Source organism: Monomorium pharaonis, unplaced genomic scaffold (assembly GCF_013373865.1).
Source record: "Monomorium pharaonis isolate MP-MQ-018 unplaced genomic scaffold, ASM1337386v2 scaffold_119, whole genome shotgun sequence".
Taxonomy (NCBI): domain Eukaryota; kingdom Metazoa; phylum Arthropoda; class Insecta; order Hymenoptera; family Formicidae; genus Monomorium; species Monomorium pharaonis.
Genome location: NW_023415383.1, coordinates 1 through 20,458, shown reverse-complemented (window position 1 = coordinate 20,458; position 20,458 = coordinate 1). Strand labels below are relative to the sequence as shown.

At 38.2% G+C, this 20,458-nt stretch overlaps 1 protein-coding gene and 1 pseudogene across 1 annotated transcript; one reads left to right on the top strand and one right to left on the bottom strand.

The window, feature by feature from the left end:
• The first annotated feature begins 44 nt into the window (after positions 1-44).
• Positions 45-6,199, top strand: LOC118648004 (annotated as a pseudogene).
• Positions 6,200-13,450: 7,251 nt separating this feature from the next.
• Positions 13,451-17,646, bottom strand: LOC105838953 (ras-related protein Rab-2). Its single transcript, XM_012684907.2, has 4 exons — positions 17,490-17,646; positions 16,655-16,794; positions 15,968-16,324; positions 13,451-15,249 (listed from the first exon to the last, which is right to left on the bottom strand). Exons 1-4 carry the CDS (start codon positions 17,533-17,535, stop codon positions 15,148-15,150), a joined length of 645 nt encoding a protein of 214 aa, XP_012540361.1. The 5' UTR covers positions 17,536-17,646; the 3' UTR covers positions 13,451-15,147.
• Positions 17,647-20,458: the final 2,812 nt, after the last annotated feature.

The following is a 20,458-nucleotide window of genomic DNA, read 5'->3' as shown; positions in this document are numbered from 1 at the left end:
TCAAATATCATGACAAATAATGAAAGATTTTTTCTTTACTTTAGTTCATGAATCAGAATGATGACATGGAAAAAGTTAAATAGTATTCCCCAATCATGTACCATTTTTCGACGGTAGTAAATGTCATGATGGTTTAAGAGTGCCGGTATATGTAGCGGATCCAATAGATCCAAATATTGTACAAAAACCACATTATCCCAAAGAGTTAGTTTATGCCGATAATGTTGATCGTAGTATGGAAGAAATTAGAGCACAGCTTTATTTAGAAAGGTATACTTTTATAAGACATGAAATTATTAGATGTATGTATATTCTGTAAAGCATTATTTTTTGATTATTATTATACTATCAATTATTGCACATGATAATTATACAATGTTTTACATAGAAGAGCACAATTTCTGGAAAATAAGCGTGAAATGTCGATGGTATGTTTACGTGAGACCGATGGAGAATCGCAACTTAACAATTTTGAGAACATGTATCATCTTCGAGAAATAGAAGAGCAGAAACTCAATCAGCAAAGAAGAGAAGCTGAAATCAGTAGGCAAAGACTTCAAGAGCAACAAGAATTGCAAAGGCAATACGAAGTTGAGAATCAGGTTTTAGAGACTCAACGACAGGAAGCTGAACAAAGAGAAAGGGAATTGAGGGAGAGATTAGAAGCCGAAAGAATTGAAGCTGAGAGAATTGAAGCCGAGAGACTCGAAGCTGAAAGACTTGAAGCTGAGAGACTCGAAGCTGAGAGACTCGAAGCTGAGAGACTGAAGCCGAAAGACTCGAAGCTGAGAGACTCGAAGTTGAGAGACTTGAAGCCGAGAGACTCGAAGCGCAACGAATAGAAGCGGAATTGAATGCGCAACGGAAATTACAGTCAACAAACTTTATGCATCAACATCACACTTCGTCTTTGGCCGTTGATACTGAGGAACATTTGCTTGGGCAGAGTCTCACTGTAAACACGAAAGAAGCTATTTCGGTTGTGCAAGATTTATGGCAATCTCCAGATGCGACCGCTGATGTTTCGCGCTTTCGCAATCCTCCCGTTATACCTCGAATGATAGATTCGAGAAATAAATTGCCGTTTGACATACACATGGATAGCTCTATGACTCAGCATGCATTGTCTGTTAATAAACATCACCAAGGATACAACATACAAGTTTATAACGATCAAGAAAATCATCATCAAAGTTATCATACACAGCATCATACTTATTCTGGTCAGGATCAGCATGTTGCATATGGGAATCATAATTTACAAAACAGTTATCACTATCAGATGCAGGTATGAAAAGAATTTATAAAATATTTATGTACATAGTTTGTTTTTATATTAAATACAGTAGCGAGCAAAAAAATTCACGAGTTTTTGATATATATATATATATTTTTTTATTATATATTTTTTTCTAGCAGTGCGCTTGCGATATGATGTTTTTGGATGTTATTTAGAAATTTCTACTTATGCACACACATTAAGAAGATTTAAATATATAAAAGGAAAAAAAAATTATATAAAAATTTTTTTGAACATTGTATATCTTACTAATAATAATTTTTTTGTACTTTATGTATACAGAAACTTAAATCAATAAAAACGATTATAATATTCATATAATCAAAAATTTCTATTAATTTACATTAATATTTAATGAGCTATCGTTTTGATTACATAACATTTATTTTTCGTACTATCAATTAATTTATCTATAGTAAAGTAAAAATTTATTAACTTTAAAAATATCGTTAAATGTGTCATTATCTTTATGTTATGAACATATGGTTTTAAAATATTTTTAATATTATCATAAAATCTATTATGCTGTAAAAAATGTAAACAGTTATATGGATAAAGCTCACTACTGTAAATTCTGCATACAATACATTTGCTGCTTTTGGTTTGCATATATATTTAGATTAACGAAAGTCTAAAATAACATAAGTAAAATATTTCTTTTTGAAGAGAAAATCTGAATGTAAATTTTTTTTATTACAGCAACATCATGATCATCAAGTACCACAACCTCGGCAGCATCATCCTCAGCAACATCAGCATCATTCCCAACATCAACATCATCCACAACATCAGCATCATCAACAGTTTCCATCACATCAGCAAATGCATGCTGTGCATCATCAGTCTCTTTCTCATCCCCAACATTTACAATCACCCCAAATCAGCCAAATGCCTCATCATCAATCTCCGCACATTCAACATCATCAACCTTCACACAATCATCACCAATCTCCTCATAATCAGCATCATCATCATCATCAGTCACCGCACAATCATCACCAATCACCGCACAATCATCACCAGTCTCCGCACAATCATCACCAGTCACCGCACAATCATCATCAGTCATCGCACAACCATCATCAGTCACCGCATAATCAGTCTCAACATATTCTACATTCTCAACAACATATGCAGTCCCACCCACATATGCAACAACATATGCAGCATCCCGTTTACGGTAACATGTTGCACAACGATATCAGCTATCAACAATATCCAACATCAATGGAAGCTTCTTCTATGCTACAGCAGAATATAGACTCGCAGAAACAATTACATTTCTCTCCTTATACCGATCCTAATATTGAAACGAGTAAACCATACAGAATGCCGCCCGAGTTACCCTACATCAAATCGCCTGGAATGAATCGTAAAGATATCAAATATCTTGAAAGCGCGGAAGATAAAGAGAACGCTATTGTTGTGGATTATAATGGCCCACTTGAAGAAAATATGATACCTAAACCGGATGAGAATAATCTTTATATTGACGAGAGTTTGGGTATAACTCCTTTGTCGACTGCTAATGAGACGTGTTTTACAGAAGCCTTTAATACACCATTAACAAGTTCTACTCCAATGACTAATCATTTCAAGCCATTGACATCATACAGGATAAAAGATGACTCACAATTTTCAAATCAGAATACTGTGTCCCAGCCGTATGTATTGATTTTTTTACTTTTGGAGGTATATAATGAGCATCTAATTAACTTTATTTAATGCTGAACAGAGTTGGCAGAAGCAGTACCTAATGCCGAAGGTGGTGATAAATTAAGCGTGATATTAGAATCTACACGAGAATATGTATCAAGCAGTTCAGCGAGTAGTAATTATACAACCAAAACAACTGGACTAACTTTTGCATTAACGAGAGAAGATATGATTCCTTTTAAAGAACAACCTGTAGATACAAGTATGTATAACAATTTTGTTAATAATGAATGTTATACATTTTTATTTCCTGCAGTTATATATTTAAGATATAATTTCTAAAATCTATTTATTTGAACTATCAAGTAAATATATTAAGTAAATGATTAATAAATATGTTCTTCAAGTTTTTATTGAAAAATATGAAATTGTTTAACTTGACAATTATACATAAAGTTGTAGAAGAGGAGTCCAATGAATCCGTGCTGTCTGTGAATCAACCTTATGAACAAAGCAGTATGCGCAAATCCAGGCTGTTCACGCTCAAAGTCCACGTACAGTACAACGACACGTTGATCAAATTACGTCCGAGATAAAGAATAATTGCGATTAAGAAAATCCATCAATTTAAAACTTAATGAAGAGAACAATTCTGAAAAAGTTGACACCATGGAATGCGAGGAGCATGAACCCATGGAACAAGTGGAGGAAGAGAGTTTCGTGCTCCCATCGAGAGATATAAATCCATTTGATAAAATTTAATAGCTGGCCTGTTGAAAAACATAAAGTTTCCACAACCCCATCATGCTGATGGATTTAAAAGAATAGATATCAATTTGAATAAGCTTGTGCCTTCTACCATGATTACGCTTGGTCAGTATTTAATTCTATGAATTTAAATTTAAGCCACATTTATTATTGAAAAACATTTATAAGATTTTTAATACTAATCTATATGTTTGTGATTGTGCAGACACCGAAGCATATGATTTGGAAAGTGCCTTGGGAAAGGAATGTATGGACAGTTTTTAAAGCGGTCAATTTGCAAACAAACGAGACTGTTGCTCTTAAAACGCAAAGACCTGCATGGGTTTGGGAATATTATATCGTACGAGAAATAAAAGCTCGTCTTACAAATCCGCATATGGTACATAACATAAATTTGTCTTCTACCTTGATCCATTATTTAAATATACATATGATTTCTTACTTATCAGCAAATTAATTCGTTTTTAACATTATGATAATATTCTTTTCAGTTGCGTGGTTTTATGGATGTAACAATGGCATACGTGGCCAACAATGGAAGTATACTAGTTTCAGAATATTCAAAGTTTGGAACGTTATTAGCTGTGACCAATCAGATAAAAATGTCCACTGGCAAACCTCTGATGGAAGCTTTAACTATTTTCTTTACAATCGAGATGCTTCAAATCGTGGAGTACTTACATAATGCCAAATAATACATGGCGATATAAAGCCAGATAATTTTTTATTAATGCGACCGTTAGTATTCATTTTTTATTAAATTTTCTTTTTTCCTAATAACATTCTGTGATAAATAATATTGATCATCTAATATATTTAATATATACTGTGATACATAATTGTTTGTAATATTCATTTATACAAGATATAAAGTCAGTGAAAACATTTTAATTAACTATTTAGTAACTATTTTCAAAAATCTTATAATAATTTAACTTTTTTTGAAGAAAAGGTTTTCTACTTGATAATATAAATCGTAAGAATTAAAAATTTACATCAAATATGGATTTCGAAAATAATCAATAATTGTATAGTTTATTCTTTCTAATTATTACACATTAAGGGTTGGTTCCAACCTCTTGGTAAACTTACCTATTAGGTAAATATGTGTCTTTATTTATTTAAGAAAAAAAAAATGAAGATGGACACATGCTTACCTGATAAATAAGAGGTTGGAACTGTTTTAATTATTTTTTCTTTATCTATAAATGCTTTATAATGTTTTATAATGCTTGTCAACAGACCTACGCAAGATGTAAGGCCAACTATACAACTGATAGATTTTGGATGTAGCATAGACATGAAACTATTACCAGAAAATACAACGTTTACACAAGTTATAAAAACTGAAGATTTTACTTGTATTGAAATGCAAACTGGAAGACCATGGACATATCAGACTGACTTATATTGTCTAGCGGCGACCAGTCACTGTTTATTGTTCGGCAATTACATGAGAGTGTCTAATGTAGCTGGCCGTTGGTTTATTGCCTCGAAATTGCCAAGGTATATAAATAATAAGCATATGATTGATTCAGAAGTCACATTTATTAAAGATTATTTTAACATTGTACATTTTTAAAATGATTTTATAGGTACGCTAAGAAAGCCGCTTGGGAACAATTTTCACGGAACTATTAAATATCGAATCGTGCGAGAAAATGCCTGATTTAGCGAAATTAAGGAATATGATGGAGGAGACGCTGGCACAAATACCGGAAGTGCAAACGAAATTTCGAACTTTCGTCAATATCCTCAACAAACGATAACGCTTGCTGTATCTGATGATATGTTCCAATGTGTACACATATTTAGCAAAGAACCAACGTGTAATAAGAAACATTAATGTTATTGTGCTATTTATTATAAAGAAGTTAATACTACAGTGAGATAAATATATGTATTTACATAGTTATGACATACGAAAATGCACTTTACGGCCTGCTTCGTGGAGGCTTTATCGATGTATTCGTTGCTTGCACATAATCAACATTATTAGGACCATTATGCAACGAGTCTGACCCCTCCAAAATGTTTCAGAAACTCATGAGATATGCGGAGATTTATACGGTAGATATTTGAAAATGTACTTGTTAGCTCTCAAACAACATATGCGTTTACTATATACGTTATGAAGGAATGATTGTACGATTGTATGATTAAAAAATCTTACAAAAATTTATGTATGTAAAAATGGATAGTACAATATGCGTGTGATACGGTATGGATCCAATTTACAAGATGACATGCAGAAATGGATAAGTGCATGCATACTGAGTACTTGAGTACCTTGTATAGATAATTAATGTATATGTAATCATTGTATATTTAAAATAGATTTTGATTAAGCCATTCTGTTGTAAACAGGTTTTGTTGCTTTCTAATATTCTCTGAAATGTATGAAAATATACCGTGTCAATGATGTTAACCGATTGTTTCAAACATTCTTCCCAAATACATTAATTATGCAAAGCAGTGAATTAGTTTTATTACAAAGCGGCGGCACATGACAACGTACAATACATATATGTATATGCGATACAGTTTTAATTTGGATATGTGCAGGCTTACTTCGAGTGTCCACTAAACAGGCCTTTTTGTAGTATATATTTAAGTTAAGACTTTCTAAATATAGACAAATGTGCACATGACAAAATCGACAGAGATGTCGAGGTTGCGTTTCAATTTTAGATTTTATAAAGATATGCAAGAGCTTTTGGTTGTCCGTAAAAGCGTATATACTAATAAATTAAATTATATATGTATACACATACCAGAACGAGCATATGTGTATGTTTAATATACCATAATTGACAACCTATCGTTCTTGTTTACAAATTTAATGAGAATTTATGAGAATATGCCTTATATTATTTTAACGGTGTAACGTAAAAAAAGAATGATGTTCAGATACAAAGCTTTAAGATTAAAAACAGTTGACGTATATTGATACATTTATTAAAATCGATAACACCAAAATATAAATGTGTGTATGTGTATATATATATATAATTACACACATTTATATATTCCAATCTATTTTTCATCGCTAAAATTGCATGTTATGATCAATCTTCTTACAATCTTAAAACACATAATACAAATTTGTAAAATATTATGGAATTTCCAATATCATATACATATTTCTGTTATTTCTTTATATTTATTCAATGCAATTTAATATAAAACGTTTTTTGCTAATAATTCAGTGTTAATTTTGAACAAGAATAAACATTTATTATTACAATTATATACATAATCAGAATTGCATGAAAAATAGTAAATTTTACACTTTCCAGATATTTTACTTTAAAATCGTAATTCTTTTTTTATAAAAATTTATTGAATATCCAGTATATAGGAACAATAAAGAAAATTCAAATTTTGATGGTATTCAGCGAGGTATGGTTACTGTTGTATATATCTATAGATTAAAAATTAGTTGCAGACTAACGTCAAGTGAATGGCAGTTGGGCAGAGCATAGAAGACAGTTGGGTAAAGCAGAAATGATGCAGTCAATGACCCTATAAAATTCTTGAACTACAAAGTTACAATAAGAATAAAATTAACAATAAATAAAAACAAAAGAAAAAAAATTTGTGTTTATAATAAACTAGAACATTACAAGCGCGTGCTGCGCGCGCGCTATTTAACTTTTTACTTTAAAAATAATAATTGCAATTTGATTTTCTCTATCTTTCATTTACATTAATCAAACGTCTTCTGCAATTTTAAATAAAAAATTTAAAGTTTAATTATACATACATACATACCTACATACCTACCTACATACATACATACCAACATACATACCTACTTGCATACTTACTGCTATCTAGCTACCTAGCTACCTAGCTACCTAGTTACATATTTATCTAGTTACGTTCGCTCGTTTGCTCCCTTCCTTGCACCCTTTTTCACTCACTCACTCACACACTCAGTCACTCACTGGCTCACTCCTCGCTCACTCCTCGCTCACTCGCCAGCTCGCTCACTCGCTCACTCCTCGCTCACTCCCGGCTCACTCCCGGCTCACTCCCGGCTCACTCCCGGTTCACTCCCGGCTCACTCCCGGCTCACTCCTCGCTCACTCTTCGCTCACTCACTCGCTCACTCCTGGTTCACTCCTGGCTCACTCCCGGCTCACTCCCGGCTCACTCCTGGCTCACTCCTCGCTCACTCCCGGCTCACTCCTCGCTCACTCCTCGCTTACTCACTCGCTCACTCCTGGCTCACTCCTGAATCACTCCCGACTCACTCCCGGCTCACTCCCGGCTCACTCCTCGCTCACTCCTCGCTCACTCCCGGCTTACTCCCGGCTCACTCCTGGTTCACTCCTGGCTCACTCCTGGCTCACTCCCGGCTCACTCCCGGCTCACTCCTCGCTCACTCCCGGCTCACTCTTCGCTCACTCACTCGCTCACTCCTCGCTCACTCCCGGCTCACTCCCGGCTCACTCCCGGCTTACTCCCGGTTCACTCCCGGCTCACTCCTTGCTCACTCCCGACTCACTCCCGGCTCACTCCCGGCTCACTCCCGGTTCACTCCCGGTTCACTCCCGGCTCACTCCTCGCTCACTCACTCGCTCACTCTTGGTTCACTCCTGGCTCACTCCTGGTTCACTCCCGGCTCACTCCCGGCTCACTCCCGGCTCACTCCTCGCTCACTCCTCGCTCACTCCTCGCTCACTCACTCGCTCACTCCTGGTTCACTCCTGGCTCACTCCTGGCTCACTCCCGGCTTACTCCCGGTTCACTCCCGGCTCACTCCTTGCTCACTCCCGACTCACTCCCGGCTCACTCCCGGTTCACTCCCGATTCACTCTCGGCTCACTCCTCGCTCACTCACTCGCTCACTCCTGGCTCACTCCTGGTTCACTCCCGGCTCACTCCCGGCTCACTCCCGGCTCACTCCTCGCTCACTCCTCGCTCACTCCTCGCTCACTCACTCGCTCACTCCTCGCTCACTCACTCGCTCACTCCTGGTTCACTCCTGGCTCACTCCTGGCTCACTCCCGGCTCACTCCCGGCTCACTCCTCGCTCACTCCCGGCTCACTCTTCGCTCACTCACTCGCTCACTCCTGGTTCACTTCTGGCTCACTCCCGGCTCACTCCTCGCTCACTCCCGGCTCACTCCCGGCTCACTCCCGGCTCACTCCCGGCTCACTCCCGGCTCACTCCCGGCTCACTCCCGGCTCACTCCCGGCTTACTCCCGGTTCACTCCCGGCTCACTCCTCGCTCACTCACTCGCTCACTCTTGGTTCACTCCTGGCTCACTCCTGGTTCACTCTCGGCTCACTCCCGGCTCACTCCTCGCTCACTCACTCCTCGCTCACTCACTCGCTCACTCCTGGTTCACTCCTGGCTCACTCCCGGCTCACTCCCGGCTCACTCCCGGCTCACTCCTCGCTCACTCCCGGCTTACTCCCGGCTTACTCCTGGTTCACTCCTGGCTCACTCCCGGCTCACTTCCGGCTCACTCCTCGCTCACTCCCGGCTCACTCTTCGCTCACTTACTCGCTCACTCCCGACTCACTCTTTGCTCACTCACTCGCTCACTCCTGGTTCACTCCTGGCTCACTCCCGGCTCACTCCTCGCTCACTCTTCGCTCACTCACTCGCTCACTCCTGGTTCACTCCTGGCTCACTCCCGGCTCACTCCTGGCTCACTCCTGGCTCACTCCCGGCTCACTCCCGGCTCACTCCCGGTTCACTCTCGGCTCACTCCTCGCTCACTCACTCGCTCACTCTTGGTTCACTCCTGGCTCACTCCTGGTTCACTCCCGGCTCACTCCCGGCTTACTCCTGGCTCACTCCTCGCTCACTCCCGGCTCACTCCTCGCTCACTCACTCGCTCACTCCTCGCTCACTCACTCGCTCACTCCTGGTTCACTCCTGGCTCACTCCTGGCTCACTCCCGGCTCACTCCCGGTTCACTCCTCGCTCACTCCCGGCTCACTCTTCGCTCACTCCTCGCTCACTCCCGGCTCACTCCCGGCTCACTCCCGGCTTACTCCCGGTTCACTCCCGGCTCACTCCTTGCTCACTCCCGACTCACTCCCGGCTCACTCCCGGCTCACTCCCGGTTCACTCCCGGTTCACTCCCGGCTCACTCCTCGCTCACTCACTCGCTCACTCTTGGTTCACTCCTGGCTCACTCCTGGTTCACTCCCGGCTCACTCCCGGCTCACTCCCGGCTCACTCCTCGCTCACTCCTCGCTCACTCCTCGCTCACTCACTCGCTCACTCCTGGTTCACTCCTGGCTCACTCCTGGCTCACTCCCGGCTTACTCCCGGTTCACTCCCGGCTCACTCCTTGCTCACTCCCGACTCACTCCCGGCTCACTCCCGGTTCACTCCCGATTCACTCTCGGCTCACTCCTCGCTCACTCACTCGCTCACTCCTGGCTCACTCCTGGTTCACTCCCGGCTCACTCCCGGCTCACTCCCGGCTCACTCCTCGCTCACTCCTCGCTCACTCCTCGCTCACTCACTCGCTCACTCCTCGCTCACTCACTCGCTCACTCCTGGTTCACTCCTGGCTCACTCCTGGCTCACTCCCGGCTCACTCCCGGCTCACTCCTCGCTCACTCCCGGCTCACTCTTCGCTCACTCACTCGCTCACTCCTGGTTCACTTCTGGCTCACTCCCGGCTCACTCCTCGCTCACTCCCGGCTCACTCCCGGCTCACTCCCGGCTCACTCCCGGCTCACTCCCGGCTCACTCCCGGCTCACTCCCGGCTCACTCCCGGCTTACTCCCGGTTCACTCCCGGCTCACTCCTCGCTCACTCACTCGCTCACTCTTGGTTCACTCCTGGCTCACTCCTGGTTCACTCTCGGCTCACTCCCGGCTCACTCCTCGCTCACTCACTCCTCGCTCACTCACTCGCTCACTCCTGGTTCACTCCTGGCTCACTCCCGGCTCACTCCCGGCTCACTCCCGGCTCACTCCTCGCTCACTCCCGGCTTACTCCCGGCTTACTCCTGGTTCACTCCTGGCTCACTCCCGGCTCACTTCCGGCTCACTCCTCGCTCACTCCCGGCTCACTCTTCGCTCACTTACTCGCTCACTCCCGACTCACTCTTTGCTCACTCACTCGCTCACTCCTGGTTCACTCCTGGCTCACTCCCGGCTCACTCCTCGCTCACTCTTCGCTCACTCACTCGCTCACTCCTGGTTCACTCCTGGCTCACTCCCGGCTCACTCCTGGCTCACTCCTGGCTCACTCCCGGCTCACTCCCGGCTCACTCCCGGTTCACTCTCGGCTCACTCCTCGCTCACTCACTCGCTCACTCTTGGTTCACTCCTGGCTCACTCCTGGTTCACTCCCGGCTCACTCCCGGCTTACTCCTGGCTCACTCCTCGCTCACTCCCGGCTCACTCCTCGCTCACTCACTCGCTCACTCCTCGCTCACTCACTCGCTCACTCCTGGTTCACTCCTGGCTCACTCCTGGCTCACTCCCGGCTCACTCCCGGTTCACTCCTCGCTCACTCCCGGCTCACTCTTCGCTCACTCCTCGCTCACTCCCGGCTCACTCCCGGCTCACTCCCGGCTTACTCCCGGTTCACTCCCGGCTCACTCCTTGCTCACTCCCGACTCACTCCCGGCTCACTCCCGGTTCACTCCCGGTTCACTCTCGGCTCACTCCTCGCTCACTCACTCGCTCACTCTTGGTTCACTCCTGGCTCACTCCTGGTTCACTCCTGAATCACTCCCGATTCACTCCCGGCTCACTCCCGGCTCACTCTTCGCTCACTCCTCACTCACTCCTCACTCACTCCTTACTCACTCTTCACTCACTCCTTACTCACTCCTCACTCACTCCTCACTCACTCACTCACTCACTTACTTACTCACTTACTCCTCACTCACTCTCACTCACTCACTCACTCACTCATTCACTCACTCACGCACGCACCCCATCCACGTCGCTAACCCATGTGCACACTGCAAACGAAGTAAAGTTCACATGTGTTTGCAGGTTTCCAATACAATGTCTGGTAACGGAATTAACACTTACTCATTTTACAAGTACACTCATAAAAAAAGTAAACAAAGACATTGCTTCGCTGTGGTCACACACAAACACACACACACACACACATTTAAATTTTTGTCTACAAATTATGGATTTCCTACTTACCGACATTTAAAAAAATTTTTTTTGAGTCGCCAAAAATCTTTGCATGTTTTTGACACCACAGACGCGTGCTTCGCGCGCGCTACTTAACTTTTTATTTTTTACCTTTTAAAAATAAATTACAACAATAAATGTATAGATAATATTTATACAAATTTGACAGCTGTCAAAATTCAATTGCAATGACAGCTACTCTTGCAACACGAAGTAAGCGCAGCGAGAGAACCAATTGGCATCGCGGAAAAGCGACAACAATGATCTTCGAGAAATGCGAGCAATCGACTTTACATGCCTTTTTTTAGATAGGAGGATTAGACTAATATTTTTGCGATGAGCATATTTGCACCTTTTAATTAGAGCGTAGCAAATGTAAGAAAGCATATTAGCATTTATTAGCTACGCTTTCTCATATTCACACACATTTCCTTCTTTCTGTTTTGAACTTACTCAAATATGCTTTATTTTATTTACGCTGAAAATTCAAAGAACACGTAGCTAGGTAGATTTTTTTCATTTCCTAATTTTAAATGGACGTTGTGAGCATATGATAGCTATGACAGACATTTAATGACAAATGTAAGAACTGAATCGATATCATCAACGAAATGGGCTACGGTGTACCAGACATAGTCTTGTATTTCAGAAGATCTTGGGCAGAAGATTTGAAAATCCTCAAAGGTCCTTGATTATCCATCACAGTTCTCCACTGAGTATTGTTGAGTAAATCAGTATAATTTAATACAGGTAATATTAATTCGCATTTAACAACATTAAATAGATTGCTTGGTTTCGTAATTTTATTTCTGTAATACGAAAATCTCATTCAAAGTCATGAAAATAAGATAGGAAATGAATATAAAATATAGATAAAATATACAACATTAAATGTAGATACAAATTATAATTAAATTTATCCTTTTAAAAGAATACCCTTTAAAAATTATATTTTAAAATAAAACGTATAAATGATATAATTAATAAATGTTTTTATATATAGGCAGGCTTTCTAGATAAAACATTCAACACAAGGAAATGTTGAATAAAAAATTAATAAGTTTAAAAGAATAAATCTGTAAAAATTATATAAAGCTATATAATTAATTTCATTTCTATGATATTATCACAATAATTCATATTAATCCCTTCTTGTAACATAACAACAAAAATAGTAATTATTACCATATCAATTTTAATTTGAAAATAACAAGAAATTATTGAGCAGTTTGTAGATAATTTGTGGAACTATTAAATTAAAGATTTAATATAAGTAATAATTTATCTGCAAGTTGCAAATTTATAAAAAAATTCATACATAAAAAATGACATTATAAAATATGTACGATTGCTGAGTGTAGCAATGCATATTAAGTAAAAAAATGCATATTTAAATCAAATAGATTGTTCACATTCGGTTATCTTTAATTCACTTTTAGTCTTATCTTTTATAGCATAATTACACATTGACAATATCCATCAATATCTAATCATAATTACATAGCTTTATCCATCTTGCATACTCCTAAAAAAAAACGCAAGTGAAATTGCGTTACATAATGTACCTTAGGATCAGAGACAATAAGTAATGTGCACATATATATTTTCCAATTGAAAAGATATGCCTGAAGCATACATACAAAATACATCACAAGCCGTCAATTAGTTAGTTTTGATTATAATAATCGCTAGATTATACTAAATTGAATGTATTGAATGCAATTTCCTGTAACCAATGTACATTTAATTATTACAGTGTACAAGCGCAAAAGAGATGTACAATGCTAACACATTCTTTGGTATAACAATTAAATATAACCCCATATTAAGATATTAATAACATTTGATTATAATAATGCTCAGAGAAGCCAATTTGTACTAATTAGATATATAATAAGCTTATAGATGTGTCTGGTCATAATTTCGAGAAATATTGTTAATATATAATTTATTTTTGTTGCCAGCTGATAAATTTTTCAATAAATATAATAACGTGCACTATTAAAGCCTATTCTTAATTCACCATGTATTTAAATATTCGTGTCTCATGTCTCTGTAGATTTCAAAATATTCGTAATTATTTTTGTAAAATAAAGACAGGAATATACGTTAAATAAAATTATTTTTGGATCTCGATAAAGCATAGGTAAAATTATCACTGTTATATTTGTATTGATATCTTTATCTATGATCTTGAACAATTTAATTTAAATGTATAACTTGTGCAATGTATTAAATATTTGAGAATTTTAATTATAAATTGTGTAAAATTTATTTTTTTTTGTTAATAGCACTAATAATGTCTTTATCTTTAAAAAGATCATAAATAATGATACCAATAGTCAATATATATAATAAGAGATTGATTGGTAATTATTATGTAGAATATAAATCTGGTTAAATATAGGCCTTCTGATGGCATTGATTAATATATGTTTTATATAATCATTTTATCTTATACATCAATACATACATATATATTTGTATATAATGTTTTAGATAATTAGGTGTAAATCACGTCAAATCAATTTAACATTAGCGTCCATGAGCCACTATCGATCGATAGAATGGAATTTTGATCATTAGTGCACATTACATTACAGTACATATTAAACAAATATAAAATATTAAATCGAAGTGCCTGTCCTCTCCCGCTTTATCACTCCCAATAATTAATACATTACTTGATACAATTATTTCACATCGTGCTGCATAAAGTGGGAGACAAGCTTTTAACTAGACTACAATGTAATTAAATTTAAAATATTTAATGTATACTTAAATAAATGTAAAAGTTTCTACATAAAAATTAATGAAACTTTATAGATACCGATTTAAAATATTTCATATTTTGTATAGAAAGTAAAACTATTACGTAATATGCAAGAACAAAAATCGTTATATATAATAATTATATAAAAAATAATTGTATATTAAATTGGAAAGTACGTTTGTTTTAGAATTAAATATATCCGCCAGAAATCTATTGAAGAATGACATAACTTGATTCATATCTTTCCAAGTTTAATTTGTAAATAAAGACTTTATTATGCTTCATGATTTTAGTGATGTATAACATTTTCACCTTATAATAATCCTATTTAATACGTATATAAGATTATTTTAACTAATAAATACACCAATTGTCACTTGTTACCTCATGACGCGACATGCGCAAAATTAAATTGCACAAAGTAAATGTGTTCAGATTAAAATGAAGAGCAGGAGTAAAGTCAATTCAGATCGGAGAAGGATGAAGCGGTGGACAGGTAAGCCCCAGCCCCTAGCAGCACCCACCACCCTGCGCACTACCTTGTCCTCCAGTTCCTGCTAAACCTCCAGGACTTGTTGGTGAATGTTGTGGTCCAATCTTAATACCATTTGCCTGTACAATTCAATTGTTGTTAATTTAGAAACAGTCTAGCGTTATTTACACAGAGCGACTTTTGACGCTTGTCGCTGACGTCTTTTATTGCCAGCTTGTTGCTCTTATAGAGTAAATTTCTGACCAATAAAATTCGCTAGTATTAAAGCATTTACACGTTGCTAACAAAGTCGCCAGCATTTTAGCGTTTTCTATTCGCTAGCGTTTACAATTTTAAAGTGCGCGGTGTAGTCGCTGCGACAAAATTGTTACCGTTCTTGTCAAAATAACTATCAGCGTTAAAAAACGTTCGTGTCAAGACGGTAGCATATAAATCAGCGAATAATTTGATATACTGTGCATATACGAGATGGCCAACTGATATTTCGACTTTGTTGTTTGAACATGCATATATGTGTATGTGTTTTTTCCTGTTTTTCAAATATAATGTAAAAAAACTGATAAAAAGAGATAAAGATATGTAACTATATTATCACTGTGTATTTATGTTATTTCTTATCTTCTTTCATATTAATATAAGATAAACAGATAAATGTTTATGTTTTATGATTATACAAAAGTATGTTTTCTTTAATACACATTAAAAAATAATAAATTAAAATGTCAGAAAAAGAATGACAGATTCAAAAAAAGCATAAAATTATGTAAAGTTTTCTTTTTTGATTTTTACAATAAAGCACATAAGCAGATTATTAAAAGAATTATTCATTAATCATACCTCATTGTTAATGTCAAAGACTCCCTCTTGTATTTTTTCATAAATTTCTTTTGCCGTATTGATGAACGCTTCTTCTACATTAGCTGCAGTTTTAGCACTGGTTTCCATAAAAACAAGACCATGCTCCCGTGCAAAAGCCTCGCCTTCTTCTCTCCTCACCTCTCTTCGGCTATCCAGATCACTTTTGTTACCAATTAACATGATAACCATATTGGAATTTGAATGTTGCCTTGCATCTTCCAGCCATGTTGTAAGATGATTAAAAGTTTCCCTACGTGTAATGTCATATACCAATAGAGCTCCGGCCGCTCCACGATAATAGGACCTCGTTATAGAACGAAAAGCCTCTTGGCCCGCCTATAAAATGTAAATCAAGAAAATAATTAACAGTTTATCTTTCCTAATAAAAAAAAAAATAAAATTTACAAAATTTCATTTGTATCTAAAATCATTTAAAATTTAAAATAAAAAACTTTAATTTGTAAGATTTTTTCAATAATGATTGAAGATCTTTCTTTAGATAAGAATCTAAAGCTATGTGAATTTCTTTATAAATAATAATGTGTGTTAACTTATAAATATCAATTAATAATATACTTCTTGATTAAGAACTATGAGCTTATTAATAAATATTAATGACGTAATGTAATTTTAAAATACAAATATAAATAAAAATTAAATAATTACAGTGTCCCAAATCTGCAGTTTAATTTGCTTGCTATCAATGGTAATCATACGAGCACCAAACTCGACTCCTATTGTCAAGTCATGAACTGGCTGAAATCTCTTATCCGTAAATTGAAGAAGAAGACAGGACTTTCCAACTCCTATACAAAAATAATATCACCATATTTATATATATTATAATGCCGCTGTAACAAAATGAATTAAAAATATCAAAGTTCTCTATGCATATTATCTTATTTTTTACAAGTTTTTATATTATATACTCGTGATATCGGATTCTTACATAACTTTACATCCATTATTTATTATAGTAATTTGCAATTGCAAAAATTTAAATTTTATGGAAATAAAATTAAAGCAATATTTCTATACAATAACAAAAAATGTACAAGCTACACAGTTGGAGCAGTGCAAAACAGTTCCATCGTAAGACACAACGTATAATATATGCTATTTATAGACATTAACATAGAAATCGACGTGATAGTTCGCCAAGCCGTACAGAGATCAATCGGCATGTACCAGCAAGAATAAATCAAACGACAATATGACACGAGACAAGTAGTCCAAAAATCAAACGCATCAAATATCTGCTGACACGCGACGTGTATATTTAAAGGGGTAAATGTGCATCGAGAGAAATCTCCCCTTCGTTGGCAGCCTCCGGGAAGCGGAATTGCTATTCTCGTGCTTACGTATCAGCGATATTGTCGCGCGCCACGGAAACGAAAACAATGGGTCCTGTCACGGACGACGTAGAAGATACGCACGGAGGAGCGACGAAGGTTTTTTCGCGGCGGTGCGAAACCCTCCGCACGCACGTCACATTATTTACCTGTGTCTCCGATAATGATATACTTGAACAGGTACGCGTACGACATTTCGACGATACGCGAGGTTGACGGTGAGACGCGCGGACAATCTTTCGGTGAGAGACACACCAGGAAACAGAACTCTCCCTCCCTGTCACGTCTCTTATCTCTTCTGCTCCAGCATGACGTCACGCGGGCGCTTCGGCAGGCCTCGGGTTACTTCGACTTTCCGATAACTCCGACGCCGTCGTCGAGACACGTCGTCGATCGCCGATTGGTCGACGTTGGTGAAATTGAGAGCTCATCTTGAGATCTACCGGAAGACGCGGCCGTTCAATTTCTTATGCCGGGGGCAATGCTCACGATATGTTGTTGCATTCGAGATTGGCTACATTCAGAAAACACAACCGTTGCACAACAGTTGAGTAATTCGCTAATATAATTAGTCTAAATTTAGAGATCTAACAGTAAGGATTAATAATCACTGACCGCTCACTGATCACTTTCTCTTATCTGTCCGCAAACATATTACGGAATCAGAGTTCATGAAAACTGAATTTAAGTGTATAATTTCATTATTTTGGATTAATCTCATTTTTAGAGCGATTTAAAGGACCTCAAAGCGTTTTTGCGTATCAACAAGGCTATAATTAAAAGAGAATTCACGATTACGCGCCTCTCGATTGAGATCGATCGATCCGTCGATCGATCGTCGCGATCGTTGCGGGTTTTTCGGTCGCGTCGGTTGGCGGCAGTGCTTGGCGCAACCCCGCTTGATGCTCGCGCACGTTGCGTCGGTCACGCAATTCCGAATTGTCGCAACAAGTACGGTACAGCGCGCGCGGGTAACGGACACTTTTTACGGAGTTCCGTTTAGAAAAGGTTGTTTGGAATTCATTGGAATTTCCGTGATTCCGTCGAGGGCGTCGAGTATTTTTTTACGCGCACACGCGTGTATTGTTCTACGCGCGCCAACCGCCGTCGATTCTCGCCGCCCTTTCACCGACGACGGCGACGACGACGACGACGCTGGAGAAACGTCGGGCAGAGCGCCCCGACTCCGACGTAAAGCGCGCAAAAACCGAGCAAGAGATCGCCGACGAGATTCAGGTAATAAACAAAACTCGCCGCGGGCGAGCGATCATCGCGGCAGAGAGAAAGAGAGAACTTGATCGGGGAAACGACGGTTCAATGTGTACCACCGAGAGCGAATTAACCTTAACGGAACGTTGCCTTATCCAACAAACCGAATCGTCGGGCTCGACGTGAAGATCCAATCGCGTTCTTGTGTCAAGGCCGATTTTTTCTTACTGTTCGTTCGACGCCACTTGTCAACATTGACACGCTCCGTGACGTTATTCCGTCGAATTTCGATTTTATCTCCGAACTAACCTTTCCCTCGGCTATGCCTCAACTGTGCTCATTTCCCCCGAGTTTAATAGAATGATTTGAGAAGTCAGGAAGATATAATGCAAGTTTAAGAAGCCTTCTTGTGCGAAATAATTGTGCCAATAGGGCAATTAAAGCAACATGGATCCTTCTATGAGAGAAAAACAAATGTATTTTCCACTTTAAAAGCAATATATGGAAATAATAACAAAATATGTAAGCAAAATGAGAAACCATCTATTCATATTCGAGCAGTATAAGTAACGTAATTGGGAGAGATTAATGTATTTATACGTTGAGTGTTTGTATATTCTGCAATAGAGATGCTATTACATTCTCTTTGATGACTAACTTGTGTGATTAACGGTGTGTTTGTAAAGTGATAATTTCTAAGAATAACATATCTTTATATTTGCGATAAAAGGAGTAATATTCTATAATCAACCTGTTAGATTAAGTTTTACTTTAGAGCAAGGTACGCAAGTTCGTAATGTTTGCACGTTAAGTGCTTTACGTTTGAATGTAAATTCCATTTTGTATATTTGAAAAGCGCATGTACTTGTAAATAACCATTTTGTAATTTTTGTTCTAGGATAGAGGACTGTATCGAAGGAGGGTAACAAATCTGGAAGACACATCATGGCAAACCAGACGGACAAGCCATAGGCTTTGTAAGTAGAGTCATTAAATACTAATGCATGGGCATTTAAGGAAATTTATTAACAAAAAGATTATAAGAAGAAAAAATCAAGTACTTCTTTGTTGTTGTCATAAATCATGTCATTGAATACAGAAAAATTATATTGCTCAGGAGAAGCTTCGGTTAGAACATTAGGACAATTCAGATTGATTTGGATTTAGATTTGCATATGTTAGTGGAGCATGTTCCTTTAAAATTTTTAATTTAAAACAGTTTAAATCTGAGATTGATTGTGGTCTAAAACTGAATAAAATGCTTATTCTGAAATATCAAATGCAATTAACATAATTGCAAAATAAAAAAAGGCAAAATAAATGTGCCAATTAAATGTGTCAATAAAGTAATAATCAAATAATTTTCATACATACTCAATAGTTCAAGAATAGAAATATATATGTATACATATATGTTTATATAATTTTATATATTATGTATTTATTACATTTATATATTATTTATACATATATATATATATATATATTATATATATATATTTCATTGCTTTTTATGATTCAAATTTTAACTCAAATTGCAGTATTAGAGTGGTATACTCTAGGAATATTTCTACCTTCCCGCGCTTCTTATCTCTGCAAGTTTTGCGACTATCGCAACGTTAGTATTAATGCCCTGGTATTTGTGTACGTACGACAGTAGAGATTTTAGCACCAACGAGGTGTGATCGAACGCTTTGATTGATTCATGATTTTCCCCGGTTTTGCGCATTATCGCGGTGAATATCGTTCTATTAAATGTCATTTCTGCATCGATTTCGTGACGCGATAATCGTTTAAATATGGTGAAGCAAGTCGATAATGTTGCAAGTATAAATTAAAACAAACGGGAAGGAGTAAAAGAATGTCTGGCATCCAAAGAAGAAAGAGCTGGTATCATAAAGCCGAGGCA